We start from the raw sequence: 23,574 nt of genomic DNA on the forward strand, positions 1-23,574 counted from the left end.
TGCAGAGGAAATCACAAAAAAAAAAAAACAACAAATTTAAGTGTTTTCAAATGGTTTATTATTTTGAAAACATCTTTAATAAGCAAATGGCCCTTATTTTATGTCACAGAGACTGTAATATTGTTCTTTGAAAAATTAAGAACACCCACCAATTTCTATGTATTTTCTTAAGAAATAATAACATTATTATTTTACACGTAGTTTGCACATTTCTTTCCTTTTTTTTTCCCAGCCCAATTACTGATGGCCTATCTCTGACTTATATTCACACCAGGAGTGGGTTTTCAATCTAGCACCTTAGATGCCAATTATAAGGAGAAAGACCTTAAGTGAAATGAAATACCAGACTGCTTGAGATTCATCTTATTATTTGGAACTTCAATTTCAGCTATATATATGTGTGACTTCTTTATTTCTTCTGAGAAAGCTATGTTTTACTGTGTTTATTGTTAAAAAAATGTGTAATTTGCCAGAGTGTTTCATTGATAGTTTGTTTTAATATATAATAATGATATAAATATAATGCCTGATATTATATGAAACTTACTTTTACAATTTAAAAAATCAAAATAAACAAGTATTTAATTTTACAAAATGTATTTATTTCCAGAAAATGCTTTTTCTAGAGTGGAAAGAGAGAAGACATAAATTAGATTATAAAGTCATCTTCATAATTGCCTTTGTTTTACATTTTGGGAGGCAGGTGAAATTAGAATTGAATCAAATAATAAGTATATATATGTATATATCACATTTGTAATGTACATTATCTTTATCCCTCACATGACTCTATAAGGCAGGCATTCTTTCTTTTATTATTATTTTAGATTCAAGGGATACATGTATAGGCTTGTCATGTGGATAGATTGTGCAATGGTGAGGTTTAGGCTTCTAGGGTACCCATTACCTAAATAGATAACTATACCTGAGAGATAATTTTTCGACCCTCACCAGCACCCCCAGTACTTTCACACTCTTCTCTTTTGGAGTCCCCAGTGCCTATTATTTCTATGTTTATGACCATGAAAGCAGGCATACTGAAACTTCTTTTACGCATGAGAAAACTGAATACAGAATCGTTTTCCCAAATACCACTATGAGGTATGAGGCAGAGCTGGGTTATAGACCCCAGGATGTCTGATTTCAAATTATATCATTCTTTACTAAACACATTTCTCCTATTAAGTATCTTTACTGTGTGTTTTCTTCAAAAAGCATTGTATTTTACAGTTTCTTTAAAAATCACTCTATTATTTAGTGCTGGGCTAGGTCAATAGGAAAGAACTCGCCTGTGGAACAATTTTGAGAATTGATTTACTTGTGTGGTTTTCATTGCTAGACAAGTCTTTTGATCAGAGAATAACTTTAAAATCTTTTAATGATGAACATCATTTTCAGGGCAGTAGTGCTGTGAAACCCAATTTTAAGTGTTAAAGTTAAGAGTAATCCTAGGGATAACAAAACTCACATGAACATTAAATGTTTCTTGTTATATAATCTATTTCCTTCTGTCTGTTAATATACAGAAAATATATTTAATGCTTCTGACTTCTAGCATCAGACCAAACAAAAATGATGACTGTGAAACAAGCATAATATAATATATATAACTATATTAAATATTAATGAATGGTGAGGTTCTTTAAGAGGACAACATATCGCCTCTGAAGCATTACTTCTTAATTTAATTTTGAAAGCAGAGCTTCAGAGGCAGTGGTTTCAGAGGCTGATGAGGATCTAGTGATGAACAGGCAGTAAAAGGCAATGTGATGGCTGCTAGTTTCAGGGGATTCCAGTGTTCTTTGCAAGATGTAAGAATGAGGCCAGACTGGGCCATGTACTTGAACTCAGCAACTATCTCAAGTGAGGATTTATCTACAGGAGTACTCTAAATTATAGCCCATAGCTGTCAATCTAGAGTTATTCTATGAAAATAACTCAGCTTCCTGGAATTGATAGTATACCCAGAACAGCAGTCTGTCCCCATTAAAAGCTAGAGAACAAATAAATAGTCAATTGCTTGAAATAAATATTCATAGAAGAAAGTTCTGTTATCACCTACATATACCTCAGGAGAGGAAGTTATAATTACCCTCAGTTGAGAGTCTTTGCACAAAAAGAAATGGATGCTCATTCCTAAGAATGTGCCATATGAAAAGCATTGTGCTAGCACGAAGGGGTTTAAAGGAATGGAGAACTGGACCCAATTCTCCAAGAGAAAAAATAATGGGAGGGCTTGGGGAACGTATGACCTCACGAGTTAAGTCTTACAAAAGTGATCTACAGTAGTTCAGCAATATCTGAGAGAGGAGACTAGTTGAAAAAGAGGTGTGTTTTTGAGGGTCGGGGCATGGGTAAGTATTGAAGGATAAAGTTGGAAGGATTCTAAGACGGTTATTGATTTAAAGAAGACTGTGAATTTTCTTTTCTGGTCATTTCCCATCAGATACTTTAGATGGACTATTGAGGCACAGACTAAGAGGCTGATGCATTTCAATCAGTTCTGTATGAATTCAAAATGGGAGATAAAATTCCCATTACATGTCTTCTGCACTTCATGAAAGCTGCTAGAATTTCAGCCTGATATGGAACACCCATGTGTTAATGGGTACAGAATTAACACTATTTAATCAGTGCAAAATCATTCTGGAGAAAAAGATATGGAATAATCATTCTCTGAAAAGTCTATTAAACAGTAGGAAATTTCTGTATAATAATGGTTAACCTTGACAAGCCATTTATTATGGACCAGACAGTGTCCCCTTCCATAACTGATTTATTTAATCTTCATGATACTTTATTTGAAGTATGGAAACATCTCCATTATACAGATCAAGAAATGAGGCTAAGATAATTTAAGTGATGATAACTTGCCCAAAGTTATACTTAGCAAGAAATTGGAATTCGAATTTTCACAGTGTAACAAACAAACAAAAAAAACCCTCTCATTTTTAACTAATACTATATCATGCTATTTAAATGTCGACAAGAAACAGACTGAGAAATGAGGCTGAAGAATTTAAGTAACGACAACTTGCTCAAAGTCATACTTAGCAAGAAATTGGAGTTCTAATTTGGATTTTCACAGGGTAATAAAAAAAGAAACTCGTCTTCTTAACAAATGCTATATCATGCTATTTAAATGTCCCCAAGAAAAATATGGCAGCTGCTCAATTTGGTCAATAAGAATGGTCAAAAGCAGAACAGAGAACTTCATTTTCATTTTTGATCTAACAATCTAATATCAATTTGTATTTTTTAAAGGACATCTTCCATTTTAGCAGTGTTTCTATTCTACCCTTGCCTCTCCCTTCTATAATAAAATGTAAGCCCTCTATTTCCACTATGTCTAACTTTGACCAGCTTTGTTTATTCTAGGTCTGGTCTTCACCCCATATTTGCCCCTTTTGTGATGTCCTGGGGGAATACCTGGCATGGTACTGCTAAGCCAGTGATTCCCAAAGCAGGACAAGCAATACTAGAATCACCTGGGATCTGGTTAGAAATGCAAATTCTCAGGCCCCAAACACATCTACTGAGTCAGAAACTCTGACATCTAGCAAACGGCATTTTAACAGGCCCCAGGTTTTTATCATGCATGTGAAAGTCTAGAAACTACTATGCTAAACAACTCTATGTATATACAATTTTTTTTTGAGACAGAGTTTTGCTCTTGTTGCCCAGGCTGGAGTGCAGTAGCACGATCTCGGCTCACTACAACCTCCGCCTCCTGGGTTCAAGTGATTCTCCTGCCTCAGCCTCCCGAGTAGCTGAGATTACAGGTGCCCACTGCCACGCCCAGCTAATTTTTGTGTTTTTAGTACAGACAGGGTTTCACCATGTTGGTCACGCTGGTCTTGAACTCCTGACCTCAGGCAATCCACCCACCTCGGCCCCCAAAAATGCTGTGATTATAGGCGTTAGCCACCACGCCAAGCAATTTTATATTCTTAAAATTCTTTTACATATTCAGTTCCACTACTTCTTTCATTTCTTTATTGAAACCTACACTTTGTTTAAGAAAGTACAAAACTTTCATAAATGAGCCTCTTCATTTTACTACTTACATAGGAGAGATGGGGTAGAATTCTGCTTTCACTTCCCACTGCTACTACCATCCATCTTTCAATAACATTTTCATCTTTCAAAGTTTATGTTATTTTGTATATTGCTGTTGGCATTGTTAATGACAGTACTCATTCTGCTGCTATTATAATAAGTAGATCTTAGTGATTAGATATCCCGGATCTACAACAGATAAGTAAGGTCAACCACAGTTCTCTACTTACTATCTATATGACCTTGGCAAGTTATTTTAACTCACTCAGACATGATCACACTGTCTGTGAAGTAAGGATAGCAGTAAGAGCTTTCTAATATTGTTGTTCAGTAAAAATAAGAATCTAGAAGTGATATCCACACTAGCAATTCAATAACCATTGACAATTACTGTCTCTACCTGACTGGCTCATAGTTATGAATTTATTTTCATGTGTCAAGCATCAGACTAAGTCCTTTAGGTACATAATTCTATTTAGCCTTATAGCAATCTTAAGAGATACAATACATTAGTATTATTATAGTGCAAGTTCTAACATTCTTTAAATGCTTAGAGTGCGCCAGCCATTCTTCTGATTGTTTTACTTCTAATAACTCAGAGGTTCTGTTAATATTCCCATTGTTTAGATGAGAAATGAGGCACAGAAAGTTACATGAAGTGCTCAAGGTCACTCAAGTAATAAGTGTCAGATGAACTGTGAACCCAGGCAGTCTGACTCAAGAATCCATGCTCTGAACCATTACCTAGTGATGTCCTTTTTAAAGACAAGGAAGCAGAAATTTAGGGAAGTTAAACAACTTACCAGTTACATAATTTTTAAGCGACAAAGCTGGGGTCCTAAAAAAATTACTGTAGCGTTCTGTCAGCTTTGTCCGCCCTCTCCTACCATCAGTGACTTTGACCCCTTCCTCCTCGGCATGCCCTCATCTTGCCTGAACTTACATGGATTTTAACCACCGCTTGCTTCCTAGCTTTTGGATCCCTCTCCCTTCAATCCCAGTAAGCTTCACATTTACCTCACTTTAGTGGCATAATTGTCACCCTCTGTGGTCACCCCAAACTCAGTCATCTCCAAGATGTCACAGACTGATGGGTTTCACCCTTCACCTTCTTGGACTACCTAAACTTCCTCAAAGTCTCCTCATCCAGCATCCCACTCTAGATGTTCTTCCTTCTCCTAAGCACCTGAGCCACTATGTTCACCCATTTTCAATACTTCCTTAGTTTCTGGTACATAAGGTAACCTCTTCCATTTGTGAAGCTTTGCTGAGCCATTCCTTGTTTCTGGAAAGTCTTTCTTCTTTTTTATATTAATCTTTCAAAGTTTCCCTACCAAAAGTTTGTGACTTGGTCAACTCAGCTGAGATTAATGTTTGTCTTTGTTGTTTTCTATCTGTACTTATGTTGTGGCCCTTGGCATACGTTGTCCCTGGACTACTTGTCTCTCTTTCCCTCTCCTACTACACTGAGGTCCACTATCTTCTTTTTCTAAGTGCCTGCTGACATCATGTGAATGAAAGAGCACAGATTTTCATGTCAGAGAGCCGTGGATTTAAATCTGAGCTCTACTACTTGCTTTTTTACTTGGCCACACTTTGTTTCAATTTCCTTATTCATAAAATGAGAGGAAAGTCTAACAACTCAGAGAGTTGTTGTGAGGATTAAATGAGTCAATATAAATGGAGAAATTACAGTAAGTGATCTGTAAATCTTACCTTCTCCTCCACACAATACTCTCCTCTGAATACAGTCTCACAGAAGTTTGAAGTGTGAGCGCATGAACGAATATTGAATGGGGAGACTGCTTTAATTTTGGCCGTATGGCAAGACAAAGTGTAAAGGCTTTCCATTTAGGGCAAGAATTTTGACAATCAGAATTTTAATTACTTAGATATTAATTAGGATAATAATTATATAAAATTAATAAAAAGATGAGGTTTGTAAAGTTTGATGGATTCATAACTAGTTACAAGAAAATCAATGGATTTTGAGGTGCAGTAGCCACTGATAATGAAAAAAGGATAGACAAAGAAATTAAGAGGCTGGGCATGGTGGCTCACACCTCTAATCTCAGCACTTTTGGAGGCTGAAGTGGGTGGATTACTTGAGGTCAGGACTTCAAGACCAGCCTTGTCAACATGGCAAAACGCAGTCTCTACTAAAAACACAAAAAATTAGCCAGGTGTTGTGGCATGGGCCTGTAGTCCCAGCTACTTAGGAGGCTGAGGCATAAGAATTCCCTAAACTCAGGAGACAGAAGTTACAGTGAGCAAAGTTAATGCCATTGCACTCCAGCCTGGGTGACAGAGTGAGACTATGTAGAAATTAAGGAACTTAAAATTAAAACCATTTCAATTATGATATGATATTGTATAATTAGAAATATTATTCAGTGCAAGAATGGAAAGTAAACATTGAAAGTAATCTCTCAGCGTTTTATTTCAGAAATAATAGTGTGATATCAAGTGGCTTTGTGAAGATTATTATTTAAATTTACAGTTAGAATGCTGAAGTATATTACTAACTACCTAATATATGCATAATCAGGTATAAATCCTAGTGGCAAAACTCACTGGGTTTTAAATAAAACAGAACTATATCTGAAACAGGTTTTCTCTATTTAAAACCAGCTAATAATCTGAACTAGTGATTTAACTTATCTTATGTTTAGTTTTTCCATCTATAACATTGGTATATGAATAATATCCATGTTGCTGGGTCGTTAGGTGCTTGTGGAGTTTATGGCATGTGAAGTGTTAATATGGTATCTAGCAAGTCGAATAAGCACTCATTAAATTTAGCTCTGACTATAGTGTACATTCAATGAATAGTTCATACTTGGTTCAGCTTTACTAAGGGGGTGATTTTTCTCACAGGGAACATTTCACAATTACTGGAGACATTTTTGGTTGCCATAACTTAGAGGAAGGGTGTGTGCTACTGGCACCTACTGAATAAATGCCAGAGATGGTGCTAATCATCATGCAGTACACAGGACAGCACTCCACAACAAAGGGTTATCTAGGCCCAAATTTCAATCATAAAGAGGTTAAGAAACTAAGCTAAAAAATGGGTAATATTCATCTCTCACCAGCTTATCACAAGACAATCGTATTTACAAACCCTTCAAAAAGGGAGAGAAAGTGAGGATAGAACGTTACATTCATTGAAAATAAAATTTATGCATCATACCTCTAAAACAATTATAATAAAATAACACACACATACTAGATAAACCTGGATAAAAGATTTCCCTCAAATCTTAGCATGCAAAATTATCTTTGGCTTAAAACAAAAGGACATCTATTTTGGGCAAACAGCACAGTGGAAGAATGGAGCAGAATATTCACTTCATGAGTGACCGTTTATCTCAGAGGAGAGAAGCCACTAAGGGAAGGCGGATACAGGTTACACATATTTTTACACACAATTATTTGACTAGTATATGATCAGTAGAAAAGAAGTTGTTTTAATTCATTGCCGTTTGTGATGTCATTTCTCACCTTTCTGTAGCAGATTAATAATAATCATAGACGGTCCTTTTCAGAAATCCAGGTCTTTAACAGTAACTCTTAAAAGTGCCCAGAAGAAAGATTAGCGCTTCTATGAGGCAACCAACATTGACTGAATTTAAGGCTCATGTTTGACTTGATAAAATTTGCCTAAAATACATAGATTAGCTCATTGGAGTTAGCATGTCCCAAAACATCTTTACATCTTTGCAAGAAAATAGTTATAAAGTAACCCAGCTAAAGGAATACTTTTCTTACTTGGTATAAACATTATAGAAGTGTTTGTTGTTGTTGTTGTTGTTGTTGTTGTTGTTGTTTTTGAGACAGAGTCTCACACTGTGGCCCTGGATGGAGTGCAATGGTGTGATCTTGGCTCATTGCAACCTCTGATTTCTGGGTTCACGCGATTCTCCTGCCTCAGCCTCCAGAGTAGCTGGGATTACAGGCGCACACCACCACACCCAGCTAATTATTTGTATTTTGTGTAGTAGAGATGGGATTTCACTATGTTGGCCAGACTGGTCTCAAGATCCTGACCTGGTGATCCGCTTGCCTCGACCTCCCAAAGTGCTGGGTTTAAAAGCATGAACCACTGCACCTGACCAGAAGTTTTTTTTTTTTTTTTTTTTTTTAATGAAGGAATGGAATTTTTACTTATAGATGGATACAAGCTTTGGCATGATGTTTCTAGAATTTTTTTCTTGAATGATTGTATGTATGCTGCTCTAGATGTGTCTCAAATAGAAGAAAAAAATGAGAAACCTGAGAAAGGTATACTAAGTGTAATTATTTGCATTATTTCGAGAACATGTACTAAGGGCAATCAAGAGACTTCTTGGGACATTTAAAATACGAGTTCGTTTATAAAATTTCTATGTATGTACAGCTTGTAGGAAAGCTACAAATAGTTGCATAATGTGAGGAATAACTTTGTTTATGCATTCATTATTTCCAGTAACTCTTGAATTATTACCAGCTGTGTGTCAGGCACTGTGCTGAGTGTCAAGGATACAATGGATGTGAAAAACAAGCTCTTACCCTTAAGCAGTTTACCTTGTAGACTGAAATAGAGTCCAAAACATATACTGATTTATTAAATATTTACAATTTAAATTAAGTCTATAAAGAAAATAATAGTATATTTCTTGGCTCCTTACGAATAGTAAATGTATTGACTCCTTCTTTTATATTTTGGTGCATCAAATGTAGAATTTCTAGATGGCCCATGTGTGTATTTACAATGGCTAGCCAGTCAAATCCACAACACATATTAGAAAAAACAATCCACCTTAAAATTATTGACACTTTTTTATTACTTTAAATGTTTAATTTCACTTGAGAAATTTATATATGTGTATGTAAGATGCTGAATCATTTAAACAGTGTTCCCATCTTTTCTATTTCAGGGTTTTTGGAGCTGCCATACTTCTTACCTCTACCCTGAATATGCTAATTCCATCAGCAGCCAGAGTGCATTATGGATGTGTCATCTTTGTTAGAATACTGCAGGGACTTGTTGAGGTATGTAACTTCAGGGTGAAGTCGTTTTAAGATTGGCATGTAGTTGAGAACCACCAGTTTATGTTTGTCTTTATCTGTAAATAAATACATTGTATTAGGTTGTATCTAAATAGAGTTAAAATAAAAAATGAAACGCTGAAAATGTTAGGCAATCAGATATTTTGTCCATAAATGATATGAAGCTACGAATGTCACTACTTACCTCCTTCTCTCTAGAATTGAGTAGGATTAAAGAAATATTTTAATGCCTATTTGACTTAAAAAACAGGGACTTTTGTTAATGTGTCATGATAAGAATTTTAGAGTTTGTCCTTTGCTGGTGCTAACCACGAATTAATATCTTGGGAGTTTTAAGCTAAGTAAGTTCCTGATGACCTTGAATCATGATATGAGTTTTCACTTAAATATTTCATTGGATACATTTTTGGGTCAGCTAATTCTAATGATCAAAACTTGCTCCATCAGTCTGCAGACTTTGAAAGAATTCTACTTAAAAACTCAAGTTTGGCTTACCAATTTCCCTTTCTTTTTCCATGGAGTATAATGGAAATAGATAAATAATGTAAACTATTAAGGCACATAAAAGCAAAACAAAATAAAACGAAACAAAAAACAAACAAACAAACAAACCCTTTCTCATACTATACAGCCATAAAAGGAAATGAGATCATGTCTTTTGCAGAGACACAGGTGGAGGTGGAAGCCATTAGCGTCAGCAAACTAATGTAGGAACAGAAAACCAAACACTGCATGTTCTCACTTGTAAGTGGGAGCTGAACAATGAGAACACATGGACGCAGGGAGGGGAACGACACATACTGCAGCCTATTGGGGAAGGGCAGGGTAGGGAGAGCATTAGGGAAAAGAGCTAATGAATACTGGGCTTAATACCTAGATGATGGGTTGCTAGGTGCAGTAAACCACCATGACACACATTTACCTATGTAACAAACCTGCACATCCTGCACATGTACCCCAGAACTTAAAAAAATAATAATAAACCCCAAAAACCCCTCTCTCCCTCCAAAAAAAAAAATATATATAAAAAGGATAGATTCAAAACAATAGGAAAAAACTAACTATTTTAAGGTCTTAAAGGTTAGACACTGCTTTCAGGAAGTGTGAGCTCCAAGGATTTAAACTTCACTTTTCTCTGTATAGATATTTATATTTGGGAGTTACTGAATTTAATGCCCTACAAAATGATCTCCTGAATTTTTTCAAACTGTTCAGAATTGCAGATAAATTGATTAATATACAGTCTTTTCTTTTACCTTAATCAGAAAAAAAAAAAAAAAATTGAGGTGGAAAGAAGTCTGAAGGCCAGGGAGGATTTGAACAAAATACTGAAAAGACTCTTGTTGCTAAATGGTGATGGTGATGTGTATCTTCCTCCATCACAGGGTGTTACCTACCCAGCATGTCATGGGATATGGAGCAAATGGGCCCCACCTCTAGAGAGGAGTAGACTGGCAACCACTTCTTTCTGTGGTGAGTACTGTGTGCAGATGCAGCTGTGGTGGGTAAAAGTTTAGGAACAACTTGAATAAGAATTGACAATTTGGTAAACTCACCTGTAAAACCATCTGGGTTTTGTGTGCACATCTGTGAGTGGTAAGGTTTTTAACCACCATTTCCATTTCTTTAGTTTTATTGTTTTGCTTAGATCTTCTATTTATTCTTGTGTTTGTATTTTTCTAGGAATTGATCCATTTCATCTAGGATTTCAAATATATTCATGAGTGGTTTTTATAATACTCTTATACTGCAGTACATTTTTCTGAGAACCTCAGAGGTTTCTTTTTATTCTACCTAGACGCAAAAATGTAAAAATACAAATTTTAAACACGTTTACAGAGATAAAAACATAATTAGACTATGTATTTATTTTTATGAATAAATATTAAATTTACTTTGAATTCTGCTTGGGGTTAAAATCTAACAGTTTCTCAGAATTTTTATTTGATACAGCCATATGTTTGAATTACAGTGAATAAAATGCCTATAGAAAATAACTATTATAATTTAAATTAATTAAATTAATATGATCTTTAAGTGTTCTCCTAAGCACTGTTGCTATAATTTCCCATTCATTAGAACTTTTATTTTTGGGATCATAACTGACCTTACTACTATTTTGAGAAGTAGAATTAATGAACATGTATTAAAGCTTCAATCCCAGCTTTTAAAGTGTAGCGCTCTTTCTGGTAATCTGAAGCTACTTTTTGTTCATTGTTAACTTTTAAAACATTTTAAGACAATCAGTATAATTTAAGGTCTTTTATGCCCGCAGAATGCATGTTTTACTCTTTCTACCAGAGCAGTAAGGCAAGAAAGCAATTCCCTTTCCAAATCAGATATAAGAACTACTGTAAATAATCCTAATAATAGGAAATTAAGGCTGCTGTGATTTTACTGTATCTTTAAGCCGTAAGATTAGCAGTATTATTGCCTATAGAGGTTGAATTTGCCTGTATTTGGGTCTAAATCCCAGGGCACAAATATTGCCATTTCTACCTATATGTCTAAGATCTTTTTTTTTTTTTTAGATAACCCACTATGTAAAATTCAAAGGGATGTAAATCAGGTGGTATTCACTAGAAAAGCTAATGAATGCTACCTATTATTGTGAGAATTGTCAGCATGTTTTAAACTGTTTTATGGGACAGCAAAGAAAACAAATTTGTCATGGTGGAAAAACATGATAACTTACCTTGATGATATCTTCTGGCCATGCATTGAGAACTGAAGCAATATGCCCTCAATCATGGATTCTAATAAAGAGACCTCTGGCAGAAAAAAAAAATTAAAATGAAGTCAGAAAAAACTACACAAACCTGAAACTGCATGAATTTGCTACAAGAAGATACATGCTTGAGGTGGCAAGAATAGATTTCAGGTGTCTGGTTCGTATTGGCATACTCTGTCCCAAGTTCAGCACACAGACATGCAGGACACATGCCAGTCAGCATGGCTCCATTATTATTTTTAAATATCTGTCGTGTCTTGGGTAGGAGGTAGGTGATACCCACTTGTGTAATCCCGTGTTTCTGTGTACGTATGTATACATTTATATGTTTGGTGGTGGTGGGAATTTGTCTGGGTGTGAGTCCCATATACCTGAGTGTGCAAGTGTCTTTGTGAATAAACCAAGGCATGTGAGATTTCACTCACTTTTCTCCCATTCTTCCTTACACTTTAGGTTCCTATGCCGGCGCTGTGATTGCAATGCCTTTAGCTGGCATTCTTGTGCAGTACACTGGCTGGCCTTCAGTGTTTTATGTCTATGGTATGTTATATTTCTATGCAATAGAGTTAAATGAAATGTGCATAGGCTAAAAGAAAAGTGGTTGCAGACAATGAGATCAATCACTAAATTCATTTCTATGTTTACTTACTTATTTTCTTCTCTTAAGAATCCTTTCCTTGTATTCTGAGAGGATTAGAAAACACTTCATCTCTGTTATTTTTCTTAGATTGCTATTTCTTGTTTTAAAAAGCAACCACATTGCTGACAGGAACTTTGTCATTTAGTAAATCTATGCCCTTTATTATGAAAAAATATTAAATTATCTCTTGATTAAAAGCTGATGAAGAGGAAAGAGTTAGGCAGCACCCACCTCTCTTTGCTATTGCCTTCTTGGTCATTTTCCTGATTCTGCCTCTTCAAGATTGAATGGGGGAAGATAGCTGAAAGGGGATGGTGGTGCTGATGCGACTATTCAATTCCTTGATGAAATATCAGCAGTTAGCTGCTGTAGCAGCATATCTCAGTCCTCATTTCCCCAGAATTAAAGGGAATTAAGCCTCCATGTTGAAATAAAATATGTAATCCTAAATCTAAAACACTCTTGATATTCACCTTGTAACTATTTCAAAATATCCCTACAGTCTTTCTTTTTAAGAGGCATTTTTTAATAATGGTAAAGGAAAAATAAAGGAAAGCTGGATCTCAACTGATATTGTCAGTGATTAATATCATCTTTGGACATTGCCAAGAGAATCTGAAATATTAATGAAGTCATGTGGTAGAACAGTATCTGGCTGATTCTAAATTTGCCCTGATTCATTCCCATTTTGAAATGTTCTCATCAGAACAAATTATTAGGCTTGTAGAATGTTATTAAATGTCACTTATCATAGGGACACTTTTTGTGGTTCAAAAGCCATGGATGGGTTTTGGATCCATGAATGCCCTAAATTGCAAGCCATATATGTACTTGTGAACTTTTTTTTTTCCTTAGGGAGATTTTTTTAAATCAGATTTTAATTTATACCATTCATTAGATTTTCAAAGGAGTGCATAATTCAACAAAGTTTAAAAGCACTTGTTTCATAGGATGTATTGCATAAGTTGATATGGCTATCCATTAAATACTTTGTTTTGTGCCTTAATCTATTACTTAATTGAAGATATGTGACCTTAAAGTAAGAATACAAATTTAAACAAAGCACTCATAAACAACCAATATCATTATTTCAAGTTATATCTCATTTGATATTTATCATTGAATGATACAAAATGTAAACAGATAATCTGAAAATGTCATATCATAGTGCTTGCTTATGCTTACTTGCTGTGTGTAACAATAACTTGGTCTGGAGTCACACATTCAGTTGTCATATTTTAAAGATTAAAGAGATAGGATCAGTATAGTGATGTTAAGTTAAAATGGATAATACATATGAAGTAATTAGCAGCATATCTGTCACTTTAGGTGAATTCCATTAGTGGTAATGATAATTCTTATAAAATTACAGTATCTCTCATTTTTTGAGTGCTCATTTTGTGCCATCCACTGTGCTTGTTGATTTATACATTACCTCCTTTGACTTTTCTATAATTCCATAAAAATGAATTATTATCTCATTTTGTAGTGGAAGTTTAGAGAGATTCAGTTACTGATTGGATCATATAGCGAATGAGTGACACAGTCAGGATTTGAATCTGGGAGTTATATTCTGTAAACACTATATTATACTGAATTTTTAAGCACTATCTGAACCTAAATCATGTTTACTTCAATGTTGAGTAATTAAAAGGGACACAGTTCATCAGAAGTTATGTATGGTGTTAAGGAACACTTCTTAGAGATCGGATAGGCCAAAGAAAAAGTGTTGTAGGGATCAGGAGCATTTAGATTGTTACCCAAGGGACAAAGAGAACAGTGTGAGGGAAAAAAATGAAGTGGTCAACTGCTAGGAAACTAGAAAAAATCACTTGAAATTCTTGCTACTATTAATGTTTACAGATTTATATTGCACAAAAAGGACATGTTTTAATGGTAAGAAGAGGATGAAAAAGGATTTACAGTTTAGGGCCTTGGAATTTATAACTTTCACCTGCCCAAAGAAGGATTAATAGGCAATACTATGTGGTGAAAATAATATGGCATACAGTCACGAAAAGTGTTGTTACCACATTAAGTACAGAGGCCCACTTTTTATGTAATGTAGGCACTCATGCTAAAATAATCTAGGTTTTATTTAATAGTCTGTTTGCCAGATCTGGAAGTGCTAACAGGAGAGGGAAATGAGCAATTCTTTTCTCTGGAAATGAAACCACTTTTGTATATTCTAGGCAGGCAATAAAGAAAAGGATTCACCCCCAGAATAATTCTTTGAGGACAGGAATTTTGTTTTGTTCATTATATTTCTCGCACTTAACCAGAGTGCCTAGAATGCTAACTGCTAAGTACTGTCGGATGAATGAATACCTTCCAAACTACACCGTTATAATAATTATTTATGGCTTACTGTATATCAGTGCTATTTCATAGAGACAAGGAGATAAAACCACAGGCCTGACCTTTAAGAAGTTTGAAGCATAATGGCAAAAGAGAAGAAAAGATGGCTAACGTCAGTTGGAGAAACATAAGCTTGAATTCTTCTTTCTAATAGAATGTGTTTGTCATGAGATGATTGCAGTTTTATTCCAGCACATCACTGTTAAATGGAAGTATTTGTGATAGATTTGACTTTCTCCTTCTGAACTGTTGCTTGCAGGAAGCTTTGGAATGGTCTGGTACATGTTTTGGCTTTTGGTGTCTTATGAAAGTCCTGCAAAGCATCCTACTATTACAGATGAAGAACGTAGGTACATAGAAGAAAGCATTGGAGAGAGTGCAAATCTTTTAGGTGCAATGGAAGTAAGAACTTTATTATGGTGTATATTCCTATCTTATTCCCATCTCGCCCCCATTGACCAACCAAACTATCTCACAAGTTCTTCTTCAGCAAAACTAATTTGGTATCAGTCATAACTTATTTTTTTTGGTCCATCCGTATTCTCTGACTTAGGAATAATAGCTGTTTCCTCCATCTGTCATTTTTTTTCCTTTATCCTTTCTTAAGCATTTAAAAATGTACACTGGGTTATAACTGTAACGGCAAACCTAAACAATATTTTTAAACAGTTCAATATAGTCTATAATTTAAACAAATACAATAAATAGTTGTCCATTTTAAATTTTAAAAATCCAAATCAGTCATGAAAAGGGCAATTTTTGGTTTATTGAATACAGTAGTGCCCCTGGATCCTCAACAGATCTATTCCAAGACCCCCCGGGTTGCTTAAAACTGTGACTAGTACCGAACCCTACATATAACGTTTTTCCTATACACACATATCTATGATAAAATTTAATGTGTAAATTGGGTAAGTGATTGACCACAGTGACTAATATTAAAATAGAAGAATTACAACAATATACTGCAAGGAAACTTAAGTTAACTGTGCCCCCCGCTTCCCATAAAATCTGGTTGTACTGTGCAAGTAGTAACTGAAACTTCAGAAAGTGAAACCACGGTTAAGGGAGGACTGCTATGTTCTAAATGTAGGTTTAATACATGCGTATTTATGTCACCTGTGGTTTAGGAGATACTGAAGCATTAGAACACCAATAATAGACAGCTGATATAAAATAATTATAACAATTTAATTATTTTTTTGATAAAATATCATTATCTTTCAGGATTATTATTATGAATATCAAGCATCATAAAGGCAATGTTTTGAAGCCCTTTTTTCCTGATGATTTGATTCCTTCTGATTTACTTAAAAAGAGAGAAAACATAGTTCTATTTCAATAATGCAAATGTTGTATTCTATGTAACATTGATATATTGTACATAGTAATTAATACAAAAGCCCCCCGATATTATATTTTAAAAAGAAGGCTGGGCATGGTGGCTCACACCTGCAATCCCAGCACTTTGGGAGGCCGAGGTGGGTGGATTGCCTGAGGTCAGGAGTTCGAGACCAGTCTGGCCCACATGGTGAAACCCCGTCTCTACTGAAACTACTAAAATATTACCCAGGCCTGGTGGCGTGAGCCTGTAATCCCAGCCACTCGGAAGGCTAAGGCAGAGGAATTGCTTGAACCAGGGAGGTGGAGGTTGCAGTGAGCTGAAATCACACCACTGCACTCCAGCCTGGGCGACAGAGCGAGACTCAGTCTAAAAAAAAAACAAACAACAAAAAAAAACACAAAAATACACTGTTGAGTAAAAGTAGTGTATTTAGACATATTGAAGCATTTGGTGATCTGATCAATGATAGTTTCCTTATGCTAAGAGCTAGAAGATGTCATACACTAATTGAAGAATCAATGCCCTTTACATATTATGCATTTGTTCTTTTAAAACAAACACCTCTCCCTCCCTATTCTAGGTGTGGTTGATTCTAGCTCAGATTCTCTACTTCATTTGTTAGAGAATGCCTGTCTTTGATGTCTCATCTTAGGTTAAAAAAAAAAAAAAAAAAGTCTATCACCCATTATTGCTGAGCCAAATTGGCCTTTAATGAATAAGAAAAATCCCATATCATATATAATTCAGAAGTTGAACTTCAATGGTTTAAACAAATCTTTACTGTGTAGTTGTTCCATGAGTTAGCCTGGCATTAGAACTTTCCCCTTTGTGTTTCCTTCTGTAAATAGACTAATAATTTCTTATGGTGGCTACTCAGAAACAAGAGGTGATATGGGAGTGGGTGGAAGATTGGTAGTATGCACTGGTGCCCACTAGTTGCAGTTATTTTGAGCAGAAGGTAATGGAGATTGGTTTCTGGCAAGTTTTGAGTTTAGCCTCGATTTCTAGCCCCAAAATAATGTGATCAGCCTATATCTATATCCTATTAATTCATTATGTTCTTTTATTTACCAGTTCTTGAGAGGTCATATGTCTAGATTAGAAATAAATTTAAAAAATAATCAGAAATTCTGTCTAGGTAAAAACTAATTCCTACAAATGACCCCAGAAAGAACAGCAGGAGAATGAAAAAACAGCACAGATAATCTTCAGCTCCCCGCTTCCTATACCTCACTGCTTTTCTAAACACAATATTTTACTTCTTACTGATGTTTCATATGTTCCTGTAGCTTGAAAGTAAATTTTAAAATGAGATTTTGTGGGAATATAACTTGTATTCTAGTTTGAACTTTTATCTTGTGAACAAATTTAATATACAGCACAGGAGAAAGAATACTGACAGGAATATCATATACTCACCACATAGGTGCAACAATTACCATCTTGCTTATTTATTTCACTTTTGTTTTGATGAACCATTTCAAAGTAAATAAAACGTCAAACTACTTTATCCATAAAAACTTCATGTGTATCTCTAGAAAAATAATATTCTCCTTCACAATGTCAGTACTACTATCACACCTAACATAATTAAAAACAATTCTGTATCATCATTTAACACCTACATCATATTCAAATTTCTAATGCTGTCTACATTCTAATATCTAACCTGTATTCAAATTTATTTTTAGCTATTTGTTTTGAATCTGAATCTGATTAAGAATCACACATTGCAACTGATGGCAATGTCTTTTAAATCTATTTTTCTCTAAAAGTAGATTTAAATATAGCATATGTACAGAAAAAAATCGCAAATAGTAAACAATCAGCTTGCTTAATTTGTATAAACCAAACATAAACAGCCAGTTCAATAAATAGAACAACATCAGAATACCATAATCTTCCCTTTAATCCCCCAACAATTTTTTAAGGTATAAGATGAGATATTTTTCTCTTGCTTTTGATGAAGTGCTTTACGATGTAAAGAATAAAGTTCTTAGGAAAGATGATCCTGGTATGAATGAAAGGATCTTTGCCCAGCAGGGAAAAGTTCTTTTACTTCTAATAATATTCTGGAGTCATTTCTTATGCTAACATAATACCGTAATGCAGACATTTCTGTCTTCTGACATTTTTATTATCTGTGAAATGAATGTACTCATCTGGAATTATTTTCTTAGAACATATTGATTTCTTTTTAAAAACTGTACTTTTTGAACCTATTTATGATGCTGCCGCTAAAATTTTTTATCCAAAGCCACAGTATTCATTACATATTATTAGGACAGATTTTTGTTTTTGTTTGTTTCTTTTTTGTCTTTCATATATCTATGATCACCACATCATAACTTCCTACTGTGTTGCATTTAAAGTGATCTTTAAATGGCTTAATTACAGCCACAACCAATACTAGCAATTATGATGTTTTACATTCAGGAATAATTGTTAAATCCGCGTGAAAGATGTTTGCCTCCTCTTTCAGTCATTTAGTTAGGTCAAGGATCCCAAGTTAGCTTTTAACAAAGTTATTTTAGGCCACTGTTTCCACACCAAACAGTATTTTGGTGTTCAAAATAAAGTACTTGAGAAATAATCAGGAAATATGAGAGATATTTTAATGTCTAAAAATATTAATCTTGGGGGAGAATACGTACTTGCTTACATTTTGGCATACACAGAAACTTTAAGTATAATTAGGTTTAATTTTTTAAAGGGGTCATATGCAAAGCTGATCATATTTAGGTTGTTAATTTTGAATGCTTTGAATATTTTAAGTAACTCGTTAAGTGCCAAAGGTACGCTGGGGATAGACAAATGCTTTCACCCAGCTGTTCTGAGTTTTATAGAACCTTGAACTCTAGTGTCACAGAATTTATAGTTAAAGCTACTAGCTATCAAGAGAATTTATGGATTGATTGATAGTAGAATAATTGACTAAGATTGTTTGGTAGTAGAATAACTGACCTCAGGTAGGGTCTAGTCTAGAATACTGTACTCTTAAGTTTTTGTATCTTTCTCTTCATGAATACATTGGATTTTCAATGTTTTAAATGAAATGTTTTGGCTATCACAAGCTCACTGATGTGGCAATAAGTTTTTGCTGAGATACGATCTATCACCATTAAAAAAATTTTAAAAAAGGAAAAAAAAAACTTTAGAAACTAGGACCTATGCTTTTGGAATCAATTTTCTATAATTATGTAATCCTGTGTATTCCTAAAGCTGGAATAATCTAATAAGTTGCAGTGATTGAGATCATATTTTTTTTTCTTCCAATGATTACTTATGTAGCTAAGATTAACTGGGTGGTTATAATTAATGCTTCACTACATCTTTCTACCTCTTACTTATGACCTGTCATATTCATCCTGAAAATGCAAAGCACCTATTATTCCCATTTAAGTTTGAAAATATTTAAAATGGTCATAATGTCTCTCTTTTTGGAATTTCAGAAATTCAAGACTCCATGGAGGAAGTTTTTTACATCCATGCCAGTCTATGCAATAATTGTTGCAAACTTCTGCAGAAGCTGGACTTTTTATTTATTGCTTATTAGTCAGCCAGCATATTTTGAGGAAGTCTTTGGATTTGAAATTAGCAAGGTATGTAAAATGTATTCTTATATAAATTGTGGATTACCTATGTATTTAAGTGAATTTTAAATTCATTTACAAAAATTTTTGTCTTCTAATTTTCAGAGATTATTCATTTATTCATTAAACAACTGCTAGGAAATAGAAGCAAAGTAAAATGTTTCAGTGTCTACTGTATTCTATTGTCTGCTAGAATTGCTCTCTGGTACTGAGAATACAGGCAAAACAAACCTAGTTTTTGCCTTCATGGAACTTACAGGCCAGTTGGGGTGAGCAGCAGTGTAATCTTTCCCTGTAAATAAGCATAACTCCCTTTAAGTCTCAGGTCACAGACAATGTAACAAACAAAAGAAGTTTTCCACTCAAATATAATTGTACTTACTAATTTCTAATCTAATTATTCTTCAATGCTCTAGAACTCTCATCCAGCGAAAAGATAGGAGGATTGTAAAAGAAAATCTGAAAACATGTTTATACTTTGTCCATCCAATTTATTAATTTAACAAGTATTTGTTGAACACAATGTGCAGAACTTTATGTGAGATGCAGAAATAAAAACATGGTTTCTGTCCTCAAAATGCTCACAGCTTGGTGGTATAAATATGAAAATAAGTTACCAATTAGAATACAACATGCAAACTTCCACAGACATTTGTTCATAGCTATGGGAATATAATCATCTTGAGATTTTCTATAAGGGTAAAATGAATATAAAAATACTACTCTATATTTATATAGGAACTCGAAATTTAGAAACTACTCCCATATTCATGAACAACTTTTGCTGGTTGATCTGTTGAACAACAGTTATAATTTCTATTGAAATGATGGGGAAACAGAAACTAGGGAAAGTAATTAAATTGCTTAAAGCCACGCTAGTAATGCATGACAAAATCAAATTTAGACAAAGATTCTTTGATTTTTGTTTAATTATCTTCACTATGCCATTCAAATTCAGGTAAATCATATATCCATTCAAGTATTTAGTGAGTATCTGCTCAATGCCATCTCTGTGTCAAGCCCTTTGCTGAGTCCTGAATACATTGTCTGTGCTGGCAATGGTCTTGCTATCTCTCTTCGTGTCATTACATAAGTCCAGCTGGGCTCGCTATTCATATTCTGTCTCTACTTGAAAGACTGAGACCTGGGACTGAAGAAAACCTCAGTTTAGGAGTAGCTATTCTAAGAGCTCTTTTGTAATTCCTGTTTCTAAGGAAACTGTTTCCTCCATCCCGGAGAAGAATGGCTGCTTTAGACAGACCTCTTCTCTCTAGAGCTGATCAAACATTCCAGGGTAGCCTTTGGGAGCTCTGAGAGGTGTTGTACTTCTCAACAAAGGCTGCTGGAGGTGTGAGTCCATTTTCATAATCTAGGACAAATATGACACTGAGAGGCTATGAATAAAGTCAGGTCTTGGGGGGAGAGTGACGAAGCCAACTGATGTTAATGAAACTATGTGGTCATTTTGGCCCTCTAGCTCCAATTAATTGAGGATGCTTGAGTAAAAGCAATGGTATTTTGTAAAAACTAATTATAAATCAACCAGCAGATGGGTTGGTTTATTTCATTCATTAGTTATATTTTTAACGAAAATTGTGGATAAATTCACACAGACACATTGGTCTTCATATACTAATTAGATTGGTTTAAAAAATTCTGACTTAGCTGAAAAAAATTGTATAGGACATGCTGGAGAACACAGAGAATTAGATTCGGGTCTAAGCAGACACGGCTTCAAATTCAAGGTCTATAACAAAGTATTGGTATATAATCTTGGGCATAGTTTTGAGTAATTATCGGCTTCAATTTTCTTATCTCTAAATAATGATATTAACTTAATACCATTAAATAATAAAGATATTATTTAAAAGCTGCATCCAAATTTAGGTAAAGTAAGTAAAATATTTACATGGAAGATCATTCTCTTCAACTTTAGTTAAATTGGGTATCCTACAGAAAGAAACATGAGTGCAATGGCTTAATCTTCATTCTAATTATACTGACTTAGTTAAGACAGCACCATATATATAAATAAAATTATAACATAGTTTTTATATCAGCTAACTATATAAGTTAATTATATTATTTAACTGATATATATATATAATTATATACTGGCATAAGCTAATACAATATATATCAGGTATATATATTTTTATTTTTATTTTCTAAAACACACACACACACACATATATATATAATTTAATATATTATATCAGCCTATGCTTATATGTAACATTTTCAGGCCCTTGAAAATGGCATATCAGCAGGTCAGTGATAGGATTAACCAGCACTTTGAAAGGTCAGATTATAAGGGGCAAGCCAAATGAGAACAGACGTCCACTCCTTTTGAGCTTCCTATTTAAGGAGGAGAAGAATAGTGGTGGCTGGCTGTGCTTTGCTGCTATTTCTGAACAGAATATGGATCAGATAGGAAGACATACGATCTAGACTATGACCCAGAAAAGCTAAAAGAAGGCTGGGACAAAAATCTAATTACTGGAGTTTCTATGAAGAATAAATCAGTTATAAGCTCAAAAACATTTATCCTATCCTTTCAAAACCTTAAAATAATAAGCAAACTTTTATGTGATTGACATAAATGATCTTTAGGAAGGTTTTAATCATTTTGATCATGTGACAAGTGATTCCTCATAAGTCCCCAAAAGCCAAGAAGACCACTGAATAACTCACAAACTTTTGAAACCTCTTTGGCTCTTTTGAGGTGAAATACAGAGTATATCCACATATTGTTTAAGAAACTAGGAGAGTCAATACCTTTAAATGTTAAATCAATACGCTAAAATAGTCTAAAACTTGTCTGATTAACCCTGTAGATTGTTAGCACCTTGCATTTTCCATAGTGCTTTCCATACCCATTGCTGAAAGTGTGAAAAAATAACCATAGCTTTGTTCCTTTCTTATCCAAAGTAGTCAAAATGATTGTTCGAATAGATAGTAAATAACAGAGGATTTTCAATTAAAAAACTTTTCAGACTTATTAAACACTGGGTAAAAATGCAAGTCGTTTATGTGGACTTAGGCAATGTGGTTACTTCCAAACTTTTAGCCTGCCTTTGTAAATGCCAAAAACATACCATGTAATTCTACACAAATCCTAACATAGTGTCTTTCAGAACGTTTTTGTTTTGTTCAAAGGTTTCTACACATTGACTGCTTGAAATATATTTACTCCATATTAAGAGTAAAAAGCCCTGTAGTTTTCTCAAGATGCTAGTCTCAAAAGCAATAATGGTTTTTTTTGTTTTTTGTTTTTTGTTTTTTCCTAATGTCAGTTTACCTGACGTCTTTATTTAGGTACCTGTTGAGCCCCTGCTATATACCAAGTTTCGTACTAGACTAAGCACATTAATATATATCGTCTGATTTCATTTGATTTTTCCTTCTCATGGCAGTGGTGCCAAGTATAAAGGCTAAGAGCTCAGTCTTTGGACTCAGGTAGAACTGATTCGAAACTTGACTCTCACAATCACTTAAGTCTTCTGACTCTCAATTTTTTTTTTACTTAGTAAGAAGACTATTAATATCATCCATCTGGGATGGAAGAGATCATTATGTAGCCTGAACAGTTAACCTATTGTGGAATCATTTACTATTTCAATTAATCATTACAACTCAAATCCATGATTGTGGTATCATACTATATACCAGTGTAAAATAAAATAGAATCTTTGTGTCAAACCTTCGATAATCTAATTGGAAAGACATACTTAAACACACATTATGAATGCCATCTGCCAAAAATTGTTTTTCAAAGTTTACTTAGTAAAAAAAC

The 23,574-nt window shown here is 34.3% G+C and overlaps 1 protein-coding gene across 1 annotated transcript in view; it reads left to right on the forward strand.

The window, feature by feature from the left end:
• Positions 1 to 23,574, forward strand: part of SLC17A6 (solute carrier family 17 member 6) — a 41,844-nt gene that overhangs the window by 12,691 nt on the left and 5,579 nt on the right. Inside the window, exons 4-8 of the mRNA XM_003910120.5 lie at positions 8,979 to 9,093; positions 10,497 to 10,584; positions 12,296 to 12,382; positions 15,100 to 15,242; positions 19,638 to 19,787. Coding sequence (XP_003910169.4) covers positions 8,979 to 9,093; positions 10,497 to 10,584; positions 12,296 to 12,382; positions 15,100 to 15,242; positions 19,638 to 19,787 — 583 coding nt within the window. The remainder of the gene's footprint in view (positions 1 to 8,978; positions 9,094 to 10,496; positions 10,585 to 12,295; positions 12,383 to 15,099; positions 15,243 to 19,637; positions 19,788 to 23,574) is intronic.

This window comes from Papio anubis, chromosome 12 (genome assembly GCF_008728515.1).
Source record: "Papio anubis isolate 15944 chromosome 12, Panubis1.0, whole genome shotgun sequence".
In the NCBI taxonomy this organism is placed as follows: domain Eukaryota; kingdom Metazoa; phylum Chordata; class Mammalia; order Primates; family Cercopithecidae; genus Papio; species Papio anubis.